Source organism: Saimiri boliviensis, chromosome 1 (assembly GCF_048565385.1).
Source record: "Saimiri boliviensis isolate mSaiBol1 chromosome 1, mSaiBol1.pri, whole genome shotgun sequence".
NCBI classification, from domain to species: Eukaryota; Metazoa; Chordata; class Mammalia; order Primates; family Cebidae; genus Saimiri; species Saimiri boliviensis.
Genome location: NC_133449.1, coordinates 19,734,704 through 19,755,321, shown reverse-complemented (window position 1 = coordinate 19,755,321; position 20,618 = coordinate 19,734,704). Strand labels below are relative to the sequence as shown.

At 37.2% G+C, this 20,618-nt stretch overlaps 1 protein-coding gene across 22 annotated transcripts in view; it reads left to right on the top strand.

Moving 5' to 3' along the window:
* PUM2 (pumilio RNA binding family member 2) overlaps nt 1-19,118 on the top strand; it is a 115,516-nt gene extending 96,398 nt beyond the window's left edge. For 8 of the 22 annotated variants that reach the window (XM_074394503.1, XM_074394457.1, XM_074394500.1 and 5 more), the window contains 8 exons: nt 1,196-1,463; nt 4,781-4,910; nt 6,480-6,608; nt 9,986-10,123; nt 11,122-11,247; nt 11,501-11,622; nt 13,136-13,328; nt 16,091-19,118. In XM_074394503.1, coding sequence (XP_074250604.1) covers nt 1,196-1,463; nt 4,781-4,910; nt 6,480-6,608; nt 9,986-10,123; nt 11,122-11,247; nt 11,501-11,622; nt 13,136-13,328; nt 16,091-16,222 — 1,238 coding nt within the window. In that variant the 3' untranslated portion in view covers nt 16,223-19,118. Of the gene's footprint in view, nt 1-1,195; nt 1,464-4,780; nt 4,911-6,479; nt 6,615-9,985; nt 10,124-11,121; nt 11,248-11,500; nt 11,623-13,135; nt 13,329-16,090 lie in introns of all 22 variants that reach the window. The other 14 variants (XM_074394461.1, XM_039477356.2, XM_039477350.2 and 11 more) reach the window with 3 other exon arrangements.
* The last annotated feature ends 1,500 nt before the right edge of the window (nt 19,119-20,618 follow it).

Genomic DNA, 20,618 nt, shown 5'->3' with positions numbered 1-20,618 from the left:
AGTTTGCATATAATAGCATGATGCTGGTAGTGGACTTTGTTTTTCTGAAGTACTAAATTTGTATTTTACAACTATCTATACATTTTTCTTTTTTAAAAGGACACTGTCAAGTACTTTTAAACAGTTAATTGTAATATAAAAATAAATCCTGCATGTATTTATTTTTATTTCTATTGACTGCTCTTTGATTTTTTCTTGTAATGGAACATAAGATAAAGATGCTTTTTATTCATCTTTTGTTAATGATAAGGCTCTAGGAAAATTAACTGCTATTTATTAATACTATTGTTTGTGAAATAGTGGATTTATGTCAGATATTTTTATTTTTCTTTTCTCTGAGACAGAGTGTTCCTCTGTCACCCAGGCTGGAGTGCAGTGGTGCGATCTGGGCTCACTGCTACCTCCGCCTCCCAGGTTCAAGCAGTTCTCCTGCCTCAGCCTCCTGAGTAGCTGGGATTACAGGCGCGTGCCACCATACCCAGCTAATTTTTGTATTTTTAGTAGAGACAGGGTTTCATCATGTTGGCCAGGCTGGTCTCGGACTCCTGACCTTATGATCTGCCCTCCTTGGCCTCCCAAAGTGCTGGGATTATAGGCATGAGCCACCATGCCCAGCCTTATATTTTTAATAAAATTTTAAAATCTTAAAATAGTGTATAATTTGGATTTATGACCTAATATTGTGTCTTTTAAAAATTCATACCATCAGTAGTTTAACTAAGAATTGGTTTATCTTTATGTAGAAGTTTATATGACTGAATGCAAAAAGTACAGATTTAACACTCAGTGTTATTCTGTTAATAATGCGAATGAACTTCAGTCGCTTTCAGTGGCTTAAAATGTAAGTTTGCTAGCAATTTAAACTTGCTTGTTAATGTAACTTAAAATTTTGTTGGTGGTTTAGGTGTTCTGGCATTGATAAGAGTGCATATGACACTAGATTATATTAAGTTTTAAACTGCTAAAGAACAAATACACATTTATTTTTCTCATGTTTTCTAGTCTTTATAGCCACATACATGAAGTATATGGGTGAGATTTTCCCCTCCAATTTAAATTTTCTGTCATAACAAATAGGAACTAGTTGGGGTGGGGGAGGATATTTCTTTATTGACCGAATTCATCAGTGAAATAACTTTTATTTGAAGAATAACTTTGTTAGAAATACTTGCTGACCATAGCTGCTTTGTTGTAGGAGGACTGACAAATGGTAGTGGTCGATATATCTCTGCAGCACCTGGAGCAGAAGCAAAATATCGAAGTGCATCAAGCACTTCCAGTCTATTTAGCTCCAGCAGCCAGCTCTTTCCTCCTTCTCGGCTTCGGTATAATAGGTCTGATATTATGCCTTCTGGCCGCAGTAGGCTATTGGAAGATTTCAGAAACAACCGCTTCCCAAACCTTCAACTTAGAGACTTGATTGGACATATAGTTGAATTTTCTCAAGACCAGCATGGTTCTAGGTAGGTGATTATATTTCCCACTTCATTTTTGCTTTGGAAATTGCTACCTTAAAAAAGCTTAAATTTGTCCTAGTCTGCATTAAAGTTGGAAGCTTTTAAGAGCTAAAATTCAGTATGGATTATATGTTTTTTTCTTTCATGTTAAGATAAATTATAGAAACACAGGTTTTTATTTTTTATAGTTTTCCAGTTTCTTACAGTGAGAATATTGTTGTGATGAGAATATAGCAGGGCCCCCTTCATTGGGTTATTTTTATTACATCAGCTCTGATTACATCTGTGGGCTTAAGTGTCCTTTGTGGTATGTTTAAGAAACATAGCAAACATGTTAAATGCCTTTGTGTTGCTTTATAGGTTGGTATTCAGTGTGACTTGGCTTAGATCGAAATATTTCACATTTGTTATAGGAAAATTTGGTGCCTTTTTACATTAAAACAGATGTAATGCATAAGAGATACATCTGAATTAACATTCTCAAGATAGCTTACAAAGGAGAGTAGAATTGTAACACATTTAGTAAATTTATTTTCTGTTTTTATAGCTTTAAGATAAACCTGAAGTTTTTAAAAGTCATTTTAGGTTAGATGGCATACAAATGTGATGCTCTCCCTATACAGTCATGCATCACTGAATGATGGGGATACATTCTAGAAAACGTGTTGTTTTGTGAACATCATAGAGTGTACCTATACAAACCTAGAGGGCATAGCCTGCTACACATCTACGCCTAGGCTATAAATCTGTACAGCATATTACTGGACTGAATAATGTAGGCCAGGCGTCCCCAAACTTTTTACACAGGGGGCCAGATCACTGTCCCTCAGACCGTTGGAGGGCCGCCACATAATGTGCTCCTCTCACTGACTGCCAGTGAAAGAGGTGCCCCTTCCTGAAGTGCAGCGGGGAGGCCTGATAAATGGCCTCAGGGGGCTGCATGCGGCCAGTGGGCCGCAGTTTGGGGACGCCTGATGTAGGCATTTGTAACACAATAATATTTGTATACCTAAGCATGATAAACAATAGAAAAGATACAACAAAACTGTAGTATAAAAGGTTTAAAAATCACATGCCTGTGTAGGGCACTTACCATGAATGGAGTTTGCAGGACTGGAAGTTGCTCCAGGTAAGTCAGTAAGTGAGTTGTGAGTATATGTAAAGGCATAGAACATTACTGTACACTACCCTAGACTATAAACACTACACACTTGAGCCACACAGAATTATTTTGAAACTTTTTTTCTTCAGTAATAAATTAACCTTAATGTAACTTTTCCTCTCTTTGAAACGGGGTCTAACTCTGTTACCTAGTCTGGAATACAGTGGCATGATCATTGCTTACCACAACCTCAATCTCCTGGGCTCAAGCAGTCCTCCCAGCTAAGCCTCCCAACTTGCTGGGACTACAGGCACTCACCGTCACACCTGGCTAATTATTTAAAATTTTTTTGTAGAGACAGGATCTCACTATGTTGCCCAGGCTGAGTTTACTGTAACTTCTGAACTTTTTAATTTTTTTTAACTTACTCTTGTAATAACACTTAGCTTAGAACAGAAACACATTGTACATACAGCTGTACAAAAATATTTCCTTTATATCCTTATTCTGTAAGATTTTTTTGTTTACAGATTTTTAAAAATTAATTTATTTATTTTTATTATTTTTAAAGATGGTTTCACCATGCTGGCTAGGCCGGTCTTGAACTCCTGACCTCAGGTGATCCACTGCCCCCGGCTGTTTACAGATTCTTAAAACTTTTTAAGAACTAAGAGACAAATGCACACATTAGCCTATAAAGAGTAAATATCATCAATATCACTCTCATCTAACTCCATGTCTTATTCCACTAGGAGATCTTTAGCAGCAACACCCATGAAGCCGTCATCTCCTATGATAACAGTTCCTTTTTCTGGAATACCTTCTGAAGGATGTGCCTGAGGATGTTTTACTTTTTTTTTTTTTTTTTTTTTTAAATAGAGGGAGCCGGGCGCAGTGGCTCAAGCCTGTAATCCCAGCACTTTGGGAGGCTGAGGTGGGTGGATCACGAGGTCAAGAGATCGAAACCATCCTGGTCAACATGGTGAAACTCCGTCTCTACTAAAAATACAAAAAATTAGCTGGGCATGGTGGCACGTGCCTGTAATCCCAGCTACTCAGGAGGCTGAGGCAGGAGAATTGCCTGAACCCAGGAGGCGGAGGTTGCGGTGAGCCGAGATCGCGCCATTGCACTCCAGCCTGGGTAACAAGAGCGAAACTCCATCTCAAAAATAAAATAAAATAAAATAAAATAAAATAAGTAGAGGGGAGTGCACTGTAAAATAACAATAAAAAGTACACTAAATACACAAACCAGTAAATTAGTTGTTTATTATCAAATATGCACTGTACGCATTATATGTACTATACTATTTTTTTCTGAGATGGAGTCTCTCTTGGTCGCCCAGGCTGGAGTGCAGAGTGACAAAATCTCGGTTCACTGCAGCATCCACCTTGTGGGTTCAAGTAACTCTCCTTCCTCCACCTCCTGAGTAGCTGGGCTTACAGGCATCTGCCACCATGCCCGACTAATTTTTATATTTTTAGTAGAGACAGGGTTTCACCATGTTGGCCAGGCTGGTCTCAAACTCCTGACCTCAGGTTAGCCACTGCACCCAGCCGTACTATACTTTTATAAACTGACAGTGTAGTAGGCTTATGTCACATCATGAATACCTGATAAATACATTGCACTGTGATGTTATGACAGTTTCTACCCAATAACAATTTATCTCCATTGTAATCTTATGGGACCACCATTGTTTATGTGCCTCATTGTCAGTTAAAATGTTGTTAAGCAAGGCACTGCTTAACAATGCCTTGTAGTTGGCAGTTCCATTGGAGTAACAAATGAGCCTTTATCAGCCAGAATGGCTATCTTGGTTAGGAATTCATTCATGTTGCATGAATTTTATGTCTAAGGGTTTCCTTTATTATGTTCTATAAGTTAGTTATTTAGTAATACATTGTATATTATGAAAAATGAATAGCCAGCAAGATTTATATAATTTTTAAATTGATTATAATGTAATCAAACCAACCTAAGAAAGATTAAACATCTTTTTATCCAGTTTTTTTGTCACTCTGTCTAGTAGATAAGGTGTTATAAAGAAGTGCTATGTAACTTTTGTACTTTTTGCTATAAGTTAGCTGTCTACCATATAAAATATGTTAATATTTTTGTAAATAACTTTGAGCACATATATGTGGAAGGGTTGAGTGTAATACTCAAGTAAAAGTATTAAAAGACATATTGTCATATTATAATATTTTTCTCTTGTAGATTCATACAGCAAAAACTAGAGAGAGCTACTCCAGCTGAGCGACAGATGGTATTTAATGAAATTCTGCAGGCAGCCTATCAATTAATGACTGATGTTTTTGGCAACTATGTTATACAGAAGTTTTTTGAGGTAAAGATGCATGTATATTTGTATATCCACCCATTTAGCTGCATACTTGATGCTGAGAAAAGCTCTGAAAGTTGGGTAAAGTAGTTTTCATATAAAAAAAGATAATCCAGGGATAAAATATTTGCAAATCATATATCTGGTAAAGATTTTATCCAGAATATATAATGAACACCTAAAAGTCAACAACAAAAAGACAACCCAAATGACAAATGGACAAAGTACTTGCATAGACATTTCTCTAAGGCCAAATAGGCGATGCAAAGATGCTCAATGTCCTTACCAATCAGGGAAATGTAGATCAGTCTCACAGTGAGATAGCACTTTATACTGACTAAGACGGCTGTAATCAAAAAACATAAAGTGGGAAAATAACAAATGTAAATGAGGATATGGAGAAATTAGAGCCCTCATAAATTGCTAGTGGAAATATAAAATGGTGTAGCTGCTGTGGAAAACAGTGTGGCAGTTTCTCAAAATTAAATATTGAATTACCATACAACCCAGAATTGTGCTCCTAGGGATATATTCAAATGAATTGAAAACAGGAACTTAAACACGAGTGTTCATTGCATCATTATTCACAATAGCCAAAAGGTGGAAACAGCCCAAGTGTCCATCAACAGATGAATAGATAAATGCAGGTGGTATATATGTACATTATGGAATATTACTCAGCCATAAAAAGTCATGAAGTTCTGATACATAGTACAACATGCATGGACCTTGAAAATACTAACTTAAGTGACATAAGTCACACACAAAAGGACAAACATAGTAATCTACCAGTATGAAATGTCTAGAATACCAAATTAATAGTGGCATAAAGTAGATTAGGGCTTACTGGGCCTAGGGAAAGAAAGGTTTAGACAGTTACCATTTAATGGATACAGCATTTGTGTTTGAGGCTGTGGAAAAGATTTGGAAACAAATAGTGATGGTGGTTGCACAATAGTGTGAATATAATTAATGCTGCTGAATTACCTACCTAAAAATGGTTAAAATGACATACTTTGTCACAAAAAAAGGTTAACATATGAACCACTTTAACTGAAATTTGCTATTAATCCCAATTCATACTTGACAATATAAAGCATTGGTAGTAAATCTTTGGTGAAGTAGTTAATGAATAACACTATAGACTTTTATTTGGAATTATAGATGTGTGTTACTTTACAATTTAGCCAATTTTTAAATCTATAAACATCTGTGCTGTAGCTGGACTTCACAGGTTTTTATCTCAATCATATCAGAATGTAGTTTGCTGATTATCTGGGTGAGAGTTTTGGTGGTCAGCATATGGCTAGGAAAGAATTACATGTTTAAAATGAAGTGTTTTGTGAAGATGTTCACTTTAAAAGAATGTTACTTTAAAAGGTGGTTAACATATTAGTAACAAGGAAATTTAATAAGACCTAACCAAAAGAAGTAATAAAATTACTATTGCAAACATCTCCTGGTCTAAATTAGCTTCTACTTTAAAGCCCCTGACCTATACAATTACTAATAGATTGAATAGACTGCAAACACTGACTTACTCAAGTTTAACAAAGCAATATTCTTTTCTGTCAGTTTGGGAGTCTGGATCAAAAATTAGCCCTGGCTACTCGTATTCGTGGTCACGTTCTACCCTTAGCCTTGCAGATGTATGGCTGCCGAGTTATTCAGAAAGCGTTAGAATCTATTTCATCTGACCAGCAGGTAATTGTAAGTTAAGACAAAATTTTTGTATTATTTTATTCAATTTTTAAATTATTACATGGTTAATCTTATAATAATCTTGAAGTGAAATGACTTAAATATTTTCACAACTAGATTAAAATATTGTTACTGTGTCCTAAATAGCACACTACTAATTAGAAGTCACAAAGTAGATAATTTCTAAATGAAGATATTTTGACACTTATGTGTCAAGCAAAATGCTAAATGGTGTTTTTATTACCACTTGCTTACTTGGTTTTCTGCAATGTGAGAATGAATGCTACTAGTGTTTATTTTGATGCTGTCTAATGTTTCCATTAGAAGAAAACTTTTAGAACCAATAGCATTTACTATATGTCAGTTTTGTTTATATGTATATGAAAATGTTTTTTAAAAAACCTAGCCCAGAAGAAAAGTAACTGAAGAATTCTCTTAACAAATTTATAATTTTTTGAGGAAAAAATACAGAAATGAGAAATATTCTGTGTGATTGGATTGAAAATCTAAATATTTTTTATTAATAAAGGAATAATGCAATTCTAATCATGTACTCCTGGGACTTTTTTTTCCCTAATTGATCAAAATAATGCTTAAAATCATTTGAAATAGACAAGACTATTCAGAGTAGGGGATGAAGATAAATTCACCAGATTTTTAAAATACACTTTGAAGCAACACTAATTAATTAGTCGGGTTATTGTATAAGATTAAACAGACTTTTAATAAGAAATTTTTTAGCCCCAAATAAATACTGTTTTCTGACTACCTGATTTATGTATTACAATGAAAGCCTAAGACTGAAGGAAATAATTCTTTCTCAAAAGGTAATGGTAGTTTAAGTTTGGAAAGAGATTATTTTTGACTCATGCAATGAAAGTAAATTCCAGTAAATAGTAATATATGTATGAATGGCTATGTATGTATATATATTCATCACTGCGTTAAAAATCTGTGAGAAAATACTATTATTCCTCCAGAGTAAATGCGAGTTTTAGAGTAATTCGATCTGTCACAATGGAGAAATATAAACACATTTGATTTTTAAAAGGTTAGAACTTCTCTGCCACAAGTTTCTAACTGGTATAGATATTTTTAAAATGTCTTTGATATTTAAAAATAAAAGCATTAGGAGTAAGACTTTGTTGATACTGTTAATGGATAATGGAATTTTTTTGTTTTGTTTTGTTTTGTTTTTGACAGAGTCTTGCTCTGTTGCCCAGGCTAGAATGTGGGGCAATTTCAGCTTACTACAACCTCTGCCTCCCACGTTCAAGCAATTCTACGTCAGCCTTACAAGTAGCTGGGATTACAGACATGCGCTACCATGCCCAGCTAATTTTTAAGTGTTTTTAGTAGAGATGGAGTTTCACCTGTTGGCCAGGGTGGTCTTGACCTCCTGACCTTGTGATCTGCCCACGTCGGCCTCCCAAAGTGCTGGCATTACAGGCATGAGCCACCACACCTGGCCTTTGGATTCTTAAGCATGTTTTGTTTTGTAATTTAGTCCATTTTAGTTATTTGTTGAGACAGAGTCCCACTCTGTCTCCCAGACTGGAATACAGTGGCACGATCTCAGCTTACTGCAGCATCTGCCTCCTGGATTCAGTTGATTCTCATGCCTCAGCCTTCCGAGTAGCTGGGACCATGAGCGTGAGCCACCACAACTAGCTAATTTTTTGGGGGGTGGGTAGAGATGAGATTTCACCAGGAAGGCCAGGCTGGTCTCAAACTCCTGGCCTCAGGTGATCCGCCCACCCCGGCCTCCCTAAGGGTTGGGATTACAGGCGTGAGCCACGGCACCCAGTGATTTTAGTTCATAATTAAACATCTGTATTGGCCAGGTGTGGTGGCTCATACCTATAATCCCAGCACTTTGGGAGGCCAAGGCAGGTGGATCACCTGAAGTCAGGAGTTCAAGACCAGCCTGGCCAACATGGTGAAACTTCTTCTCTATTAATAATAATAATAAATAAAATTAAACATCTGTATTATAGCCTGACTTAACAGGATTCACCATGGTTACTTCAAAATGTAGTTGAAAGTCCTTTGGGTGAAAGATATTTTAAATATGTATGCCTTTAGATTGAATATGTGTACTCCATTTCTCCACAGCACTATTTTTTTATTGCTTTAATAATGCACACAGATTATTTTATCATTTTTTTTTTTTTTTTTTGGAGACGGAGTTTCGCTCTTGTTACCCAGGCTGGAGTGCAATGGCGCGATCTCGGCTGACCGCAACCTCTGCCTCCTGGGTTCAGGCAATTCTCCTGCCTCAGCCTCCTGAGTAGCTGGGATTACAGGCACGAGCCACCATGCCCAGCTAATTTTTTGTATTTTTAGTAGAGACAGGGTTTCACCATGTTGACCAGATGGTCTCGATTTCTTGACCTCGTGATCCACCCGCCTCGGCCTCCCAAAGTGCTGTGATTACAGGCTTGAGCCACCGCACCCAGCCTATTTTATCAATATTAAAAGCTATATAAAGTTGTATAGTTGTTTTGTTTTGGGACAGAGTCACACTGTGTCACCCAGGTTGGAATGCAGTGGCACAGTCTCAACTCACTGCAACCTCCGCCTCCTAGGCTCAAGCGATCCCCACTTCAGCCTCCCAAGTAGCTGGGACCACAGGCTTGCGCCACCACACCTGGCTAGTTTTTTGTATTTTTGGTAGTAACTGGGTGTCACCATATTGCCCTGGCTGGTCTCAAACTCCTGAGCTCAGGTGATCCGCCAACCTCAGGCTCCCAAAGTGCTGGGATTACCAGTGTGAGCCACCGCACCTGGCCATAAGTTCTTTATTATAAGACCATTTTAAAAAAGAACAAAGATATCCGACATTAATTCTTCTTTTAGGGAATTATTGAGATAATATGTAAAGATCACAAAGCCCATAAGTAGTCGTCAACTCCTTACCGTTTTCTGTGTACTTGATAAACTCAGTCAGCCATTAAAAATAATTCCTTTGGTGGTAGAGGTGGTACTAAGTAAGGCAAAAGTATAGAATTCTGAATTAGTCATATTAGTTACCACCTGTTAAATTAATTATTGGATGATTTACATGGTGAAGACAGTTTAAATATAGCAAATTCAGTATCACTAGGTTGTTTCAACATACATCATTTATACTGTAGTCCTGCGGTATGTTTTAGTAATTTTCACTTTTCAGTAGTTTCTGCTTATTATACTACAAGAGAAAAAAATTTAAACTCTTGACAAACAGGAAATGGTATTTTTGATTATATTTTTGTTCTCATCTCAGTATTTTTAATCCTGAGATAAATATACTGAGATTTTTAATTTTTAGTACTGAGTTAAAATGTACTAGTAATTTCTAATTTGAGGTAATTATTTAAATAACATCCTGTCTTTTGCAGAGTGAAATGGTAAAGGAGCTGGATGGTCATGTGCTGAAATGTGTGAAAGATCAAAATGGAAACCATGTTGTACAAAAATGTATCGAATGTGTTCAGCCACAGTCACTGCAGTTCATCATTGATGCTTTCAAGGGACAAGTATGTTTGAGTTCTGGCTTATAATTTGTTAGCAGGCATTATTTTAGAATTTTGAATAGCAACACGTTTTTCATAAGTCACTAGATAATACCCAGCACTTGCATACAAAAATAAAAAATAGGATACAAAACAATAAATGTACATTAATTTCTTCCTCTTATATAGGCAGTAGATAGCTTCATTTTTCTGAAGCTGCAAAACAGAAATAAGAGTTTAATGACATTACTGTAAGAACTAAAGGTAATCACTGTTAGAATTATTTTTTATTTATACCCAACAATGTTTTTCAGGTTTTCTCAGAGAAGAGAAGGAAGTTTTGAGAAAGATATAAGACTGTATAATAAGACAGAAAATACATAGCGATTTGTAACTAATACATAGTAATTAATAGTTAATGCTAAACTACCCTTTCTCTTTTTGCCCATTCATTCTTATTGTTACATAACCTCAGTGTTCTGGTTAGAGTCCTTTTGATCAAAGTATCTTCAGCTCCTAAATGGAGCACTCTCTCCTCACTCTCCAGTCTTTGCTAACCTGGTGGTAGTCATATTAAATGTGAGCTCATCACCCTTCTGTTTTAAACTACTTTAAGGTGTTTGTTGTTCAGAAAACCAGTCTGCTTCAACAGACTGTTTAAAAATGTCAGAGGCCGGGCGCGGTGGCTCAAGCCTGTAATCCCAGCACTTTGGGAGGCCGAGGCGGGTGGATCACAAGGTCGAGAGATCGAGACCAACCTGGTCAACATGGTGAAACCCCGTCTCTACTAAAAATACTAAAAATTAGCTGGGCATGGTGGCGTGTGCCTATAATCCCAGCTACTCAGGAGGCTGAGGCAGGAGAATTGCCTGAACCCAGGAGGCGGAGGTTGCGGTGAGCCGAGATCGCGCCATTGCACTCCAGCCTGGGCAACAAGAGCGAAACTCCGTCTCAAGAAAAAAAAAAAAAAAAAAAAAAAAAAGTCAGAGAATACAAATTTTAATTCTTCTAATTGTCCTCAGGTATTTGTGCTTTCAACTCATCCTTATGGCTGCAGAGTAATTCAGCGCATCCTAGAGCATTGCACTGCAGAACAGACGTTACCTATCTTAGAAGAACTCCACCAACATACAGAGCAGTTGGTACAGGTATAAATTCCCCTAACAATTTGAAATACTTACATATTTTTATTTTTTATATATTTTTGGAAATTGTTTTAATTTTTAAAAGAAATTATAATTTGTTTTTAAGCACACTATAGAAAGAGTGAGGCAAAAGCCTGTTGTATTCTCCTAACTATATACTACTGGGTTTTTAGACAAAATTATTAACATGTCTTTAAAGAATCATCATTCTTAAGGAATGACTTAGGGAAAGTAATTTTTAAATATCTGTCCTTAGGATCAGTATGGAAATTATGTTATTCAGCATGTACTGGAACACGGTCGACCTGAAGACAAGAGCAAAATTGTTTCCGAAATCAGAGGAAAGGTTTTAGCCCTGAGTCAACACAAATTTGCCAGGTATTCCCATACTTTCTAATTCCAGGAGTCAGTTATTTCATCTCAATGACTTTTATTAGTTATCACAGAAATACATGTAGAATGTAGCATTAAACTGTAGTCTTTTTTTTTGGTGTCATTAAAACACATCTGTAGAACATTGCTTTTATTTTTATTATTTGAGATGGAGTTTCACATTTTGCCCAGGCTGGAGTGCATTGGCACAGTCTTGGCTCACTGCAACCTCCATCTCCCAGGTTCAGGCCATTCTCCTGCCTCAGCTTCCTGTGTAGCTGGGATTACAGGCACACACCACCACACCCAGCTAGTAGTTTTTTTTTTTTTTTTTTTTTTGAGACAATGCCTCACTCTGTTGCCCAGGCTGCAGTGCAGTGGTGTGATCTCAGCTCACTGGCTCACTGCAGCCCCTGCCTCCTGGGTTCCAGTGGTGTGATCATGACTCACTGCGACATCTGCCTCCCATGTTTCAGCAGTTCTCCTGCTTCAGCCTCCCAAGTAGCTGGGACTACAGGCACTCACCACCATGCCTGGCTGATTTTTGTGTATTTTTTGGTAGAGGTGGGGTTTCACCGTATTGGCCAAACTGGTCTCGAACTCCTGACCTCATGATCCCATGATCCACCCATCTTGGCCTCCCAGGGTGCTGGGATTACAGGCATGGACCACCATGCCTGGCCCTAATTTTGTATTTTCAGTAGACAGGGCTTCACCATGTTGGCCGGGCTGGTCTTGAACTCCTGACCTCAGGTTATTCGCCTACCTCGGCCTCCCAAAGTGCTGGGATTACAGACATGAACCACCGCGCCTGACTACATTGCTTTTATTTTTTAAAAAATATACTTAACAAATCTGTTTTGTCCACATATGTTTATTTATAAAATGTGTATTTGGAAAATAGTTTTTCCCAACACCAGACATGCAAATGTATTTAGTGTGTGTTCTTGAAAGCCTCACACCTCTAATGACCTGATTTCCTTTTTTTGAAGTACAATTTTAAAAGGCCCATAATTAAACTTGTGGATGTCAAAATGATGTAGGTTGTTCCATGATACCAGTTTCTGTTATAAAAGTAATTGGCCGGGTGCAGTGTCTCACAAGTGTTATCCTAGCTCTTTGGGAGGTTGAGGCAGGAGGATCACTTGAGCCAAGGAATTTGAGATCAGCCTGGGCAACATAGGGGGAGATCCTTTCTCTACAAAAAATAAAAAATTATCCAGGCATGGTGGCACATGCTTATAGTCTCAGCTCTGAGGGAGGCTGAGGTGGGAGAATCACTTGAGCAAGGGAGGTCAAGGCTGCAATGAGCCATGATAGCATCACTGCATTCCAGCCTGCATGACAGAACGAGACTCTGTCTAAAAAAAAAAGGAATAAAATAAAGTAATAATAAGACAAGAGAATCCCATCCTGACTTCTGCTTTAACATGCATTGGAGAAAATTCTTTCAAAAGTCGAGAATTTTGCTGTAAAGAAAAAAATAACAAAAGCTTTGTTTATCTGCTTTAATTTTTAGCAATGTAGTAGAAAAGTGTGTTACTCATGCCTCCCGTGCTGAGAGAGCTTTACTGATTGACGAGGTTTGCTGCCAGAATGATGGTCCTCACAGTGCCTTATACACCATGATGAAGGACCAGTATGCCAATTATGTGGTTCAAAAGATGATTGATATGGCTGAACCTGCTCAGAGAAAGATAATCATGCACAAGGTAATACAGCATATAACACTCAGATAACTTTGTTCATCTTCGTGTTTAGGCTACACATTTAACTTCCTTGGGCTTTCATTTCCTCCTGTATTGTTATAACTGGAGGAAAAAATTAAAATTGATGGATATCCTTTGGCAGATGCTGGTATGATTTTCATTTTTCTTCTTAAGGTTATCACTGCTGGACATGGTGCCTTTTTCCCATAATTCCAACAGATTGGGAGGCTGAGGTGACAAGATCACTTGAGCCCCAGGAGTTTGAGACTAGCCTGAGCAACGTGGCAAGATCCTGCCTCTACCAAAAAAAAAAAAAAACAATTAGACTAGCATCGTGGTGCATGCCTTTAATCCCAGCTACTTGGGAGGCTGTGGCGGGAGACAGCTTGAGCTCAGGAGTTCAAGGCCAGTCTGGGCAACGTAGTGAGACCCCCTTCTCTACAAAAAATTTAAAATTAGCTGGGCATAATGACACATGCCTGTGGTCCCAACTACTCAGGCGGCTGAGATGGGAGGATCGCCTGAATCCTGGAAGTTGAGGCTGCAGTGGGCTGTGTTCATGCCAGTGCACTCCAGTCTAGGCAACAGAGCAAAACCCTGTCTCAAAAACATCATTGAAAAGAAATTCTTAGGGAATCATATTCATTTCTCATCTGTTATCTGTTTTACATTGTTCTTTTTGCCTTCATCTTATTTATTTATTTATTTATTTATTTATTTATTTATTTATTTATTTATTTATTTTTTTTGAGACGGAGTTTCGCTCTTGTTACCCAGGCTGGAGTGCAATGGCAGGATCTCGGCTCACCGCAACCTCCGCCTCCTGGGTTCAGGCAATTCTCCTGCCTCAGCCTCCTGAGTAGCTGGGATTACAGGCATGCGCCACCACACCCAGCTAATTTTTGTATTTTTAGTAGAGACGGTGTTTCACCATGTTGACCAGGATGGTCTCGATCTCTTGACCTCGTGATCCACCCGCCTCGGCCTCCCAAAGTGCTGGGATTACAGGCTTGAGCCACCACGCCCGGCATTCATCTTATTTAACTGTACAGTTGTCCCTGAGTATTTGTGGGGGATTGGTTGCAGGACCCACCCACTCCAGTGCCAAAATTTACAGATGCTCAGGTACCTTATATAAAATGGCATATAGTATTTGCATATATCCTAATCACATCCTCCCATATACTCATCTCAAGATTACTTATGATACCTAATGCAATGTAAGTGCTATGTAAATAGTCATACTGTAATAATAAGTAAAAAATCTGTTTAATACAAACTTTGTCATTTTAAAAAAGTGCTTTTGACCAATAGTTGGTTGAATCCACATATACAGATGGCAGACTATGTTTAATTTACTGTAATACGTGGATTGAACATTGATTTTTAATGTAATTCATTTTTCTAAGTAGAATTTTGTGTTTATGTTGTTGGAGGTAGTACTAATTCATAATTGTTTCCCTTTAAACTGTTTTCTTTCTGTTTCTTCCTCCTAGAATCTAACAATTCTTTAAGAAATTACTACAGGTATTGAACGACTTACGACCTGTGCAACTTACGACCATTCGACTTTACGACCACAATCACTAGCCATGACTGTTCCGCGTCTGGCAGCGCAAACGTTGCCCAGCTGGGCGTACGACAGTGCGGACCAGCTTCTGGCAGCACTACCCTCTTCACGTGCACCATTTCAACTGTACATATAGCCTACTCCACTAACGACCAAATCATGTTACGACCGTCCCGCGGTCCTGACTGTGGTCGGAAGTCGAGCACTGCCTGTAATTGTAGTAGGGAAACTTACTGTTATAAAGAACGCTGAAAGAAACATTTATTTTGAATACCCTTGATCTTTTTCTAAATGTATTCATTTACAAAACATGGAGCAAAGTACATAACGCCCTTTGGTCCTCTCCTCATATAGAGAGAAAATTGATATATTAAGATTCCTTCCATCTATAAAAGTGTTTTGGCCTTCCGATTTTTAAAATGCATTCTTCAACTTAATGTAAGTTTTCCTTTTTCTTTTCTTCTTTTCTTTCAAGACAAGGTCTCTGTTGCACAGGCTAGAGTCCAATGGTGGGATCTCAGCTAACTGTAGCCTCAACCTCCTGGTTGAAGCCATCCTACCACTTTAGTCTCCCTTGTAGCTGAGACTACAGGCACGCAAGCTCACTAGTTTTATTTATATTTTGTAGGGATAGGGTCTTGCTATGTTGACCAGTCTGGTTTCAAACTCCTAGGCTCAGGTGATCTTCCAATCTCATTCTCCCAAATTACTGGCGTCTAAGTTTCTACCTATCTTTTAATTTAGCATTTTCTATAAACTAATGAATATTACAAAATGCAATCTTATTTTTAATAGCTACGTTATTTAACTGATAGCATATTTGTTATATTTGGATCGTCACTAATTGTTTAATTGTTATACATAGTGCTTTGTACAAAAGTCTTTTCATAATTTTTTTAGTAGAATAAATTCCTTGATGTGGAATTACTGGGAAACTTTCTTGCTATATTTGGGGCCTCTGTCTATTTGCATGTGACAGTTAGATGTAGTGTCTTTATTCATTGAACAGTTTCAAGAACAGATGTTTAGAAGGATTGAGTGGATCACAGCTGCTTTTGCAAAATGAAGCTTTCTTAGGATTTATATTTTTTTAATTGCAATTATTCCTCTAAATTACCCAGATTTAGGGGTGCTTTTTAAAGAAATCAAAAACTAAAATGACTTAGATTTGCTAAGCAGATTATTTCCTTTTCAGATTCGACCTCACATTACTACTTTGCGCAAATACACATACGGGAAGCATATACTGGCCAAGCTGGAAAAGTATTATTTGAAGAATAGCCCGGATCTAGGACCTATTGGAGGACCACCAAACGGAATGCTGTAAATTACAGAAGCAAGAGAAAGAGGAGAATTGAACCATGTGAAAAGGTTGTGTGTGTGTGTGTGAATTATCAAAACACAACTCAACTATGAATCTTCAATTTTTTTTTTAAACAAAACTATTTATTGACTTTATTCATCCATTTGTAAATTTTTTAAGGTTCCTGTGTATATTTGGGGGGTGGGGGATGAATTATAAATTATGTTCAGCCCTGAGTGGAGACCTATCAGATTGGATTGCTGGCAAAGCACAGAATGCCTGTATATGATGTAACTGTATCAAAAATAAAAAGCTGTCTCATATTTTGTAAATTTTTACCTTGTAAAGTCACAAAAATAGTTTTTAAAGGAAAAAGTACAGTATTATTTTAATAAACTGGCTCACAGTCTGGTAGGTCTACAACCCCATAGCACAACAGGTTTATAGAGATGTATATAGAATTATAGTCCTTATTTTTTTCCTTTGTGTGAGACCTTTTATAAAAGATTAACAATCAACTGCATAAATATTATTAATATTTTAAAAAGAGTTAAGTTGTATTTTGGTAATTCACAAACTATCATGCAAATAATGAGCAAGTAAGACAAGAATAAAATGGTTTGAGATGAAAAGAACTTAACATTATTTACAGTAGATGTGGTTTTAATACAAATACTGCCCTAAAATGTCTCTGGCAATGTACAAAAATATTGTATATACTTACATATGTAATTGTTGTAAGAGTTAAGAAATACAAAATCATGGTGACACTTCCAATTTAAGTGCACTAAATGAAAAGTTAAGTCATATATTAACTTTTCAGTTTGGTTTGCAATGAGAAAGAGTGGAAATTTGTGTTTTGTTTTGCTTATAGAATTACAAAGACATGTTGAGGAAGTGTTGAGCTTTATTTTGCTTTTTCATAGAGGCAGAAAGTAGAAACCAGATAGAGGTGAAAAGGGGCCACTGAAAAGTGAATTTGATAGCTCAGCATTTAAGCATGATTACATATTCAGATAGCTCTTTTTGCTTTCTATAAATATATGCATTGTGTGTGTAGTAATAGATGTAAGTTTACACTTTGAAAGGAAATCTTGTTTCAATGTTTATTATAAAAGCCTTGCTTAATTTAGTAGTGATGCTTTCCTTGGTTGTACAGGTGTACATTTGTAAACCTTCATGCTGTAAATGGAATTTGTTTTATCTCTTTGGGATACATTTGCATTTTAGTGTACATTTATGTCCCTGCCCTCTTTGACCTGGCAATATAGTGTTGTATAATGTAAATTTATTTCTCCAAATCGAGAGTGATTTTTTAAAAATTTTTTATCTTTATATGGTTTCAGAAGTATGAACCAGCTTTCTTTTTATTATTGTGAGATCATTTTGTTTTATAACGTAGTTGTTGACTGTTAATATGGACATGCTAGAATTTGGATCACTTTCAATTGAAGTCAGGGTATTGTGCATAACAGAAAGTATTGGACTGAGATATTTGGTTACCATAGAGGCCAATGCTTTTTTCATCTTATTAAATGTGATGTGACTTTTTTCTTTGTACAGAAGAGTACTGTATTTTTGAATAGCCTACTCCCAAGTAAGAGCAAATCTGTATGATAACATTTTTTTCTCTGGACATAAGACATAACAGTAACACGATGTACATTTACAAGCGGCCTTATGTACATTTCCCAACAATCTTTTTAAGGCAAAATTGTGACCATATGTGTATAATTAAAATCGTTTTTAATCCTTTGCCTATGAAAATATTTTGGAAAAAAAACTTGCTGTGTATATTCAGTTTCTGAAAGATAAAGAAAGTGCTTTGTATTTTGTTGAAGTCAGTATTTTGTATAAACATTTATGTTGACCCACTTATGTTTAGTGCTGAAAACTAAAATGAACATGCTATCTCTGTCAGCTGAATATAGAAGAGATTTTTTTTTTACTAGAGATCTGCAGAAGAAAAGCTATCTTCTGAGCACAATGTGGAATCTAAAGGTTTTATCACTTAGTTGTTCATATTATGAACCTTAAAATAATGGCATAAAGTTTGGGGATGCCAGGCATACCTTTTCATGTTTGGTGTTTAGTTATTTTAGTTTTCTAACCCAACATTCCTTGGTGAGACCATTAAATCCAAACACTTGTCACTGTTCCTTCTCATAGTCACACAGGGTCATCAACATGTACCAGTCACTGTAGCAGCACTTTTTTTTTTTTTTTTAACCCACACAAAGCCGCTTTCTCACTTTTTCCTACTTTGCCAACCTCAGAGTATTTCGGCCCATGTTAGACTTTTGTTCTCAGTATCAGCCCATGGTTTCAGGATCAAAGCTGTCATGTTGGAGATTGGTAATGACTTTCCTGTCTTTGTACAGTTGAATTCCTAGTCTTCATCCTTGCTGTCTGTTGGCACAGGCATTATCTCTGCAATTTTAGAAAATGACAAGTACTAGAGAATACTACATTGAGAAACTAAACCCTCTTCTTGGGGTTCTGATACTCCCACGTGTCCCAGTGCTGACAACCCAGTCTTCCCAATACTTTCAGGCCTGCTCTACAAAAATAACTTCTTGTAGAAATTTTACAGTCTGCCATTTTGGGTGCCCACCCCAATTTTTACCTTTTAGTAAGTTGGCATGAAATTTTGGTAAAATCTGAAAATGACATTTCAGAATAAAGAAACAATTGGGCTAAACTACCTAGGCTTTACTTGAGTGTCTCCTTTTGATATGGATTGTTTCTGGACCAGTTTGTCTTAAGTCCTGGCTCTTAATTGGTTCATATGAAATAATGTTTAACTTCACTTCTTTGTATATTATGTATAAATTAGAAAATGAAAAATGTGTGAATAACATTGTATGAAATAAACCTGGTCTTGTGTTTTTCTCTAGATAAAATACCCCTCTCTACCTCAGTTATAATTTAAAATTGACTGCCCATTCAGGTTTACTCTGACTTCAGGAAAACAAAAACATTTTTAACATGGGTGCTATTCTGGAGCCGCTGATTCCTCTGATGGTATTAATTCTCTCATTTGATTAGTATTAAGAATATATAATTGCATACTTCATAGGACAAAACCTTAGTCTGTTTCCACATGAACTTGAGGCAGTGTTGTCTAAAGGTAAATATAATTTAAGTTTAGGTGTAGATTAGAAGTTTACTATTTACAAACCTTGTGAACTTATCTAAGCCTTGAGGCCGTAATCTGTATCAAGGGATACTACTAAACTCATTAGTTTTGAGAATATAGAAAAAGATAGCTAGAACCTAATTTTTTTTCTTTTTAATTTTTTTAAGGAGATGGAGTCTTGCTATGTTGATCATGTTGGTCTTGAAATTCTGGCCTCAAGTGATCCTCCCACTTTGGCCTCCCAAAGTACTGGGATTACAGGCATGTAAGCCACTATGCCTGGCCAAGAACCTAGTTGTTAATTAATTGCTTGTTAATACCATTTCTGTTTTTCTCACTCTGTCTATTAACTATAAGAAGAAAAAAAGCTGGAACAATTTGATAGACTCCAAAATGGAAACGCACAAAGTTAAGTGTGAAAAAGAAATGTTGTCACACACATTGTTTATCCTGAAATTTAACTGTCTTGATTTGGCTCTCGGAGCAACCCTCTTGAATTACTGACATACTACCTCACATTGTATTGAAATGAAAAGGTCTTAGCAAGCAAATGCCACATCTTTGCATCCTGGCTTACCAACCTAAGGAAAGCAGTTTTCTAAATTCACCAGGGTCATAGTTAACTCACTATATGCCATCATGACAGCACTTTCTCCGGAAGATTTTTTTTTTTTTTTTTTGAGACAGAGTTTCACTCTTGTTACCCAGGCTCCAGTGCAATGGCACGATCTCGGCTCACCGCAACCTCCGCCTCCTGGGTTCAGGCAATTCTCCTGCCTCAGCCTCCTGAGTAGCTGGGATTACAGGCACGCGCCACCATGCCCAGCTAATTTTTTGTATTTTTAGTAGAGATGTGGTTTCACCATGTTGACTAGGATGGTCTCGATCTCTTGACCTCGTGATCCACCCGCCTCGGCCTCCCAAAGTGCTGGGATTACAGGCTTGAGCCACCGCGCCCGGCCTCTCCGGAAGATTATTTTAAAGCGGCCAGGGACAAACCCCGACTAAGGAGCTGTATTCACTGCACCTTCTCTACCTCACTTAAAAGTATCTAGCTTAACTTGCCTGGTAGAATATATTTACCGAGAACTACCTCCAGGTCTTTCAGAAAATGTATCTATGAACAGGGAGATGAGAAGGATTGGAGTGCTGAGGCGTCGGCCCTCACTCCTAGGAGGCTGTTCTACTGGAGCACTGCACTGCAGAGGGAAGGAGACAGCCAGGACGAGGCCGGGCCTGCATTGTTTGTAGAGGTTCTATCCTGACTTTCCCACATAACCT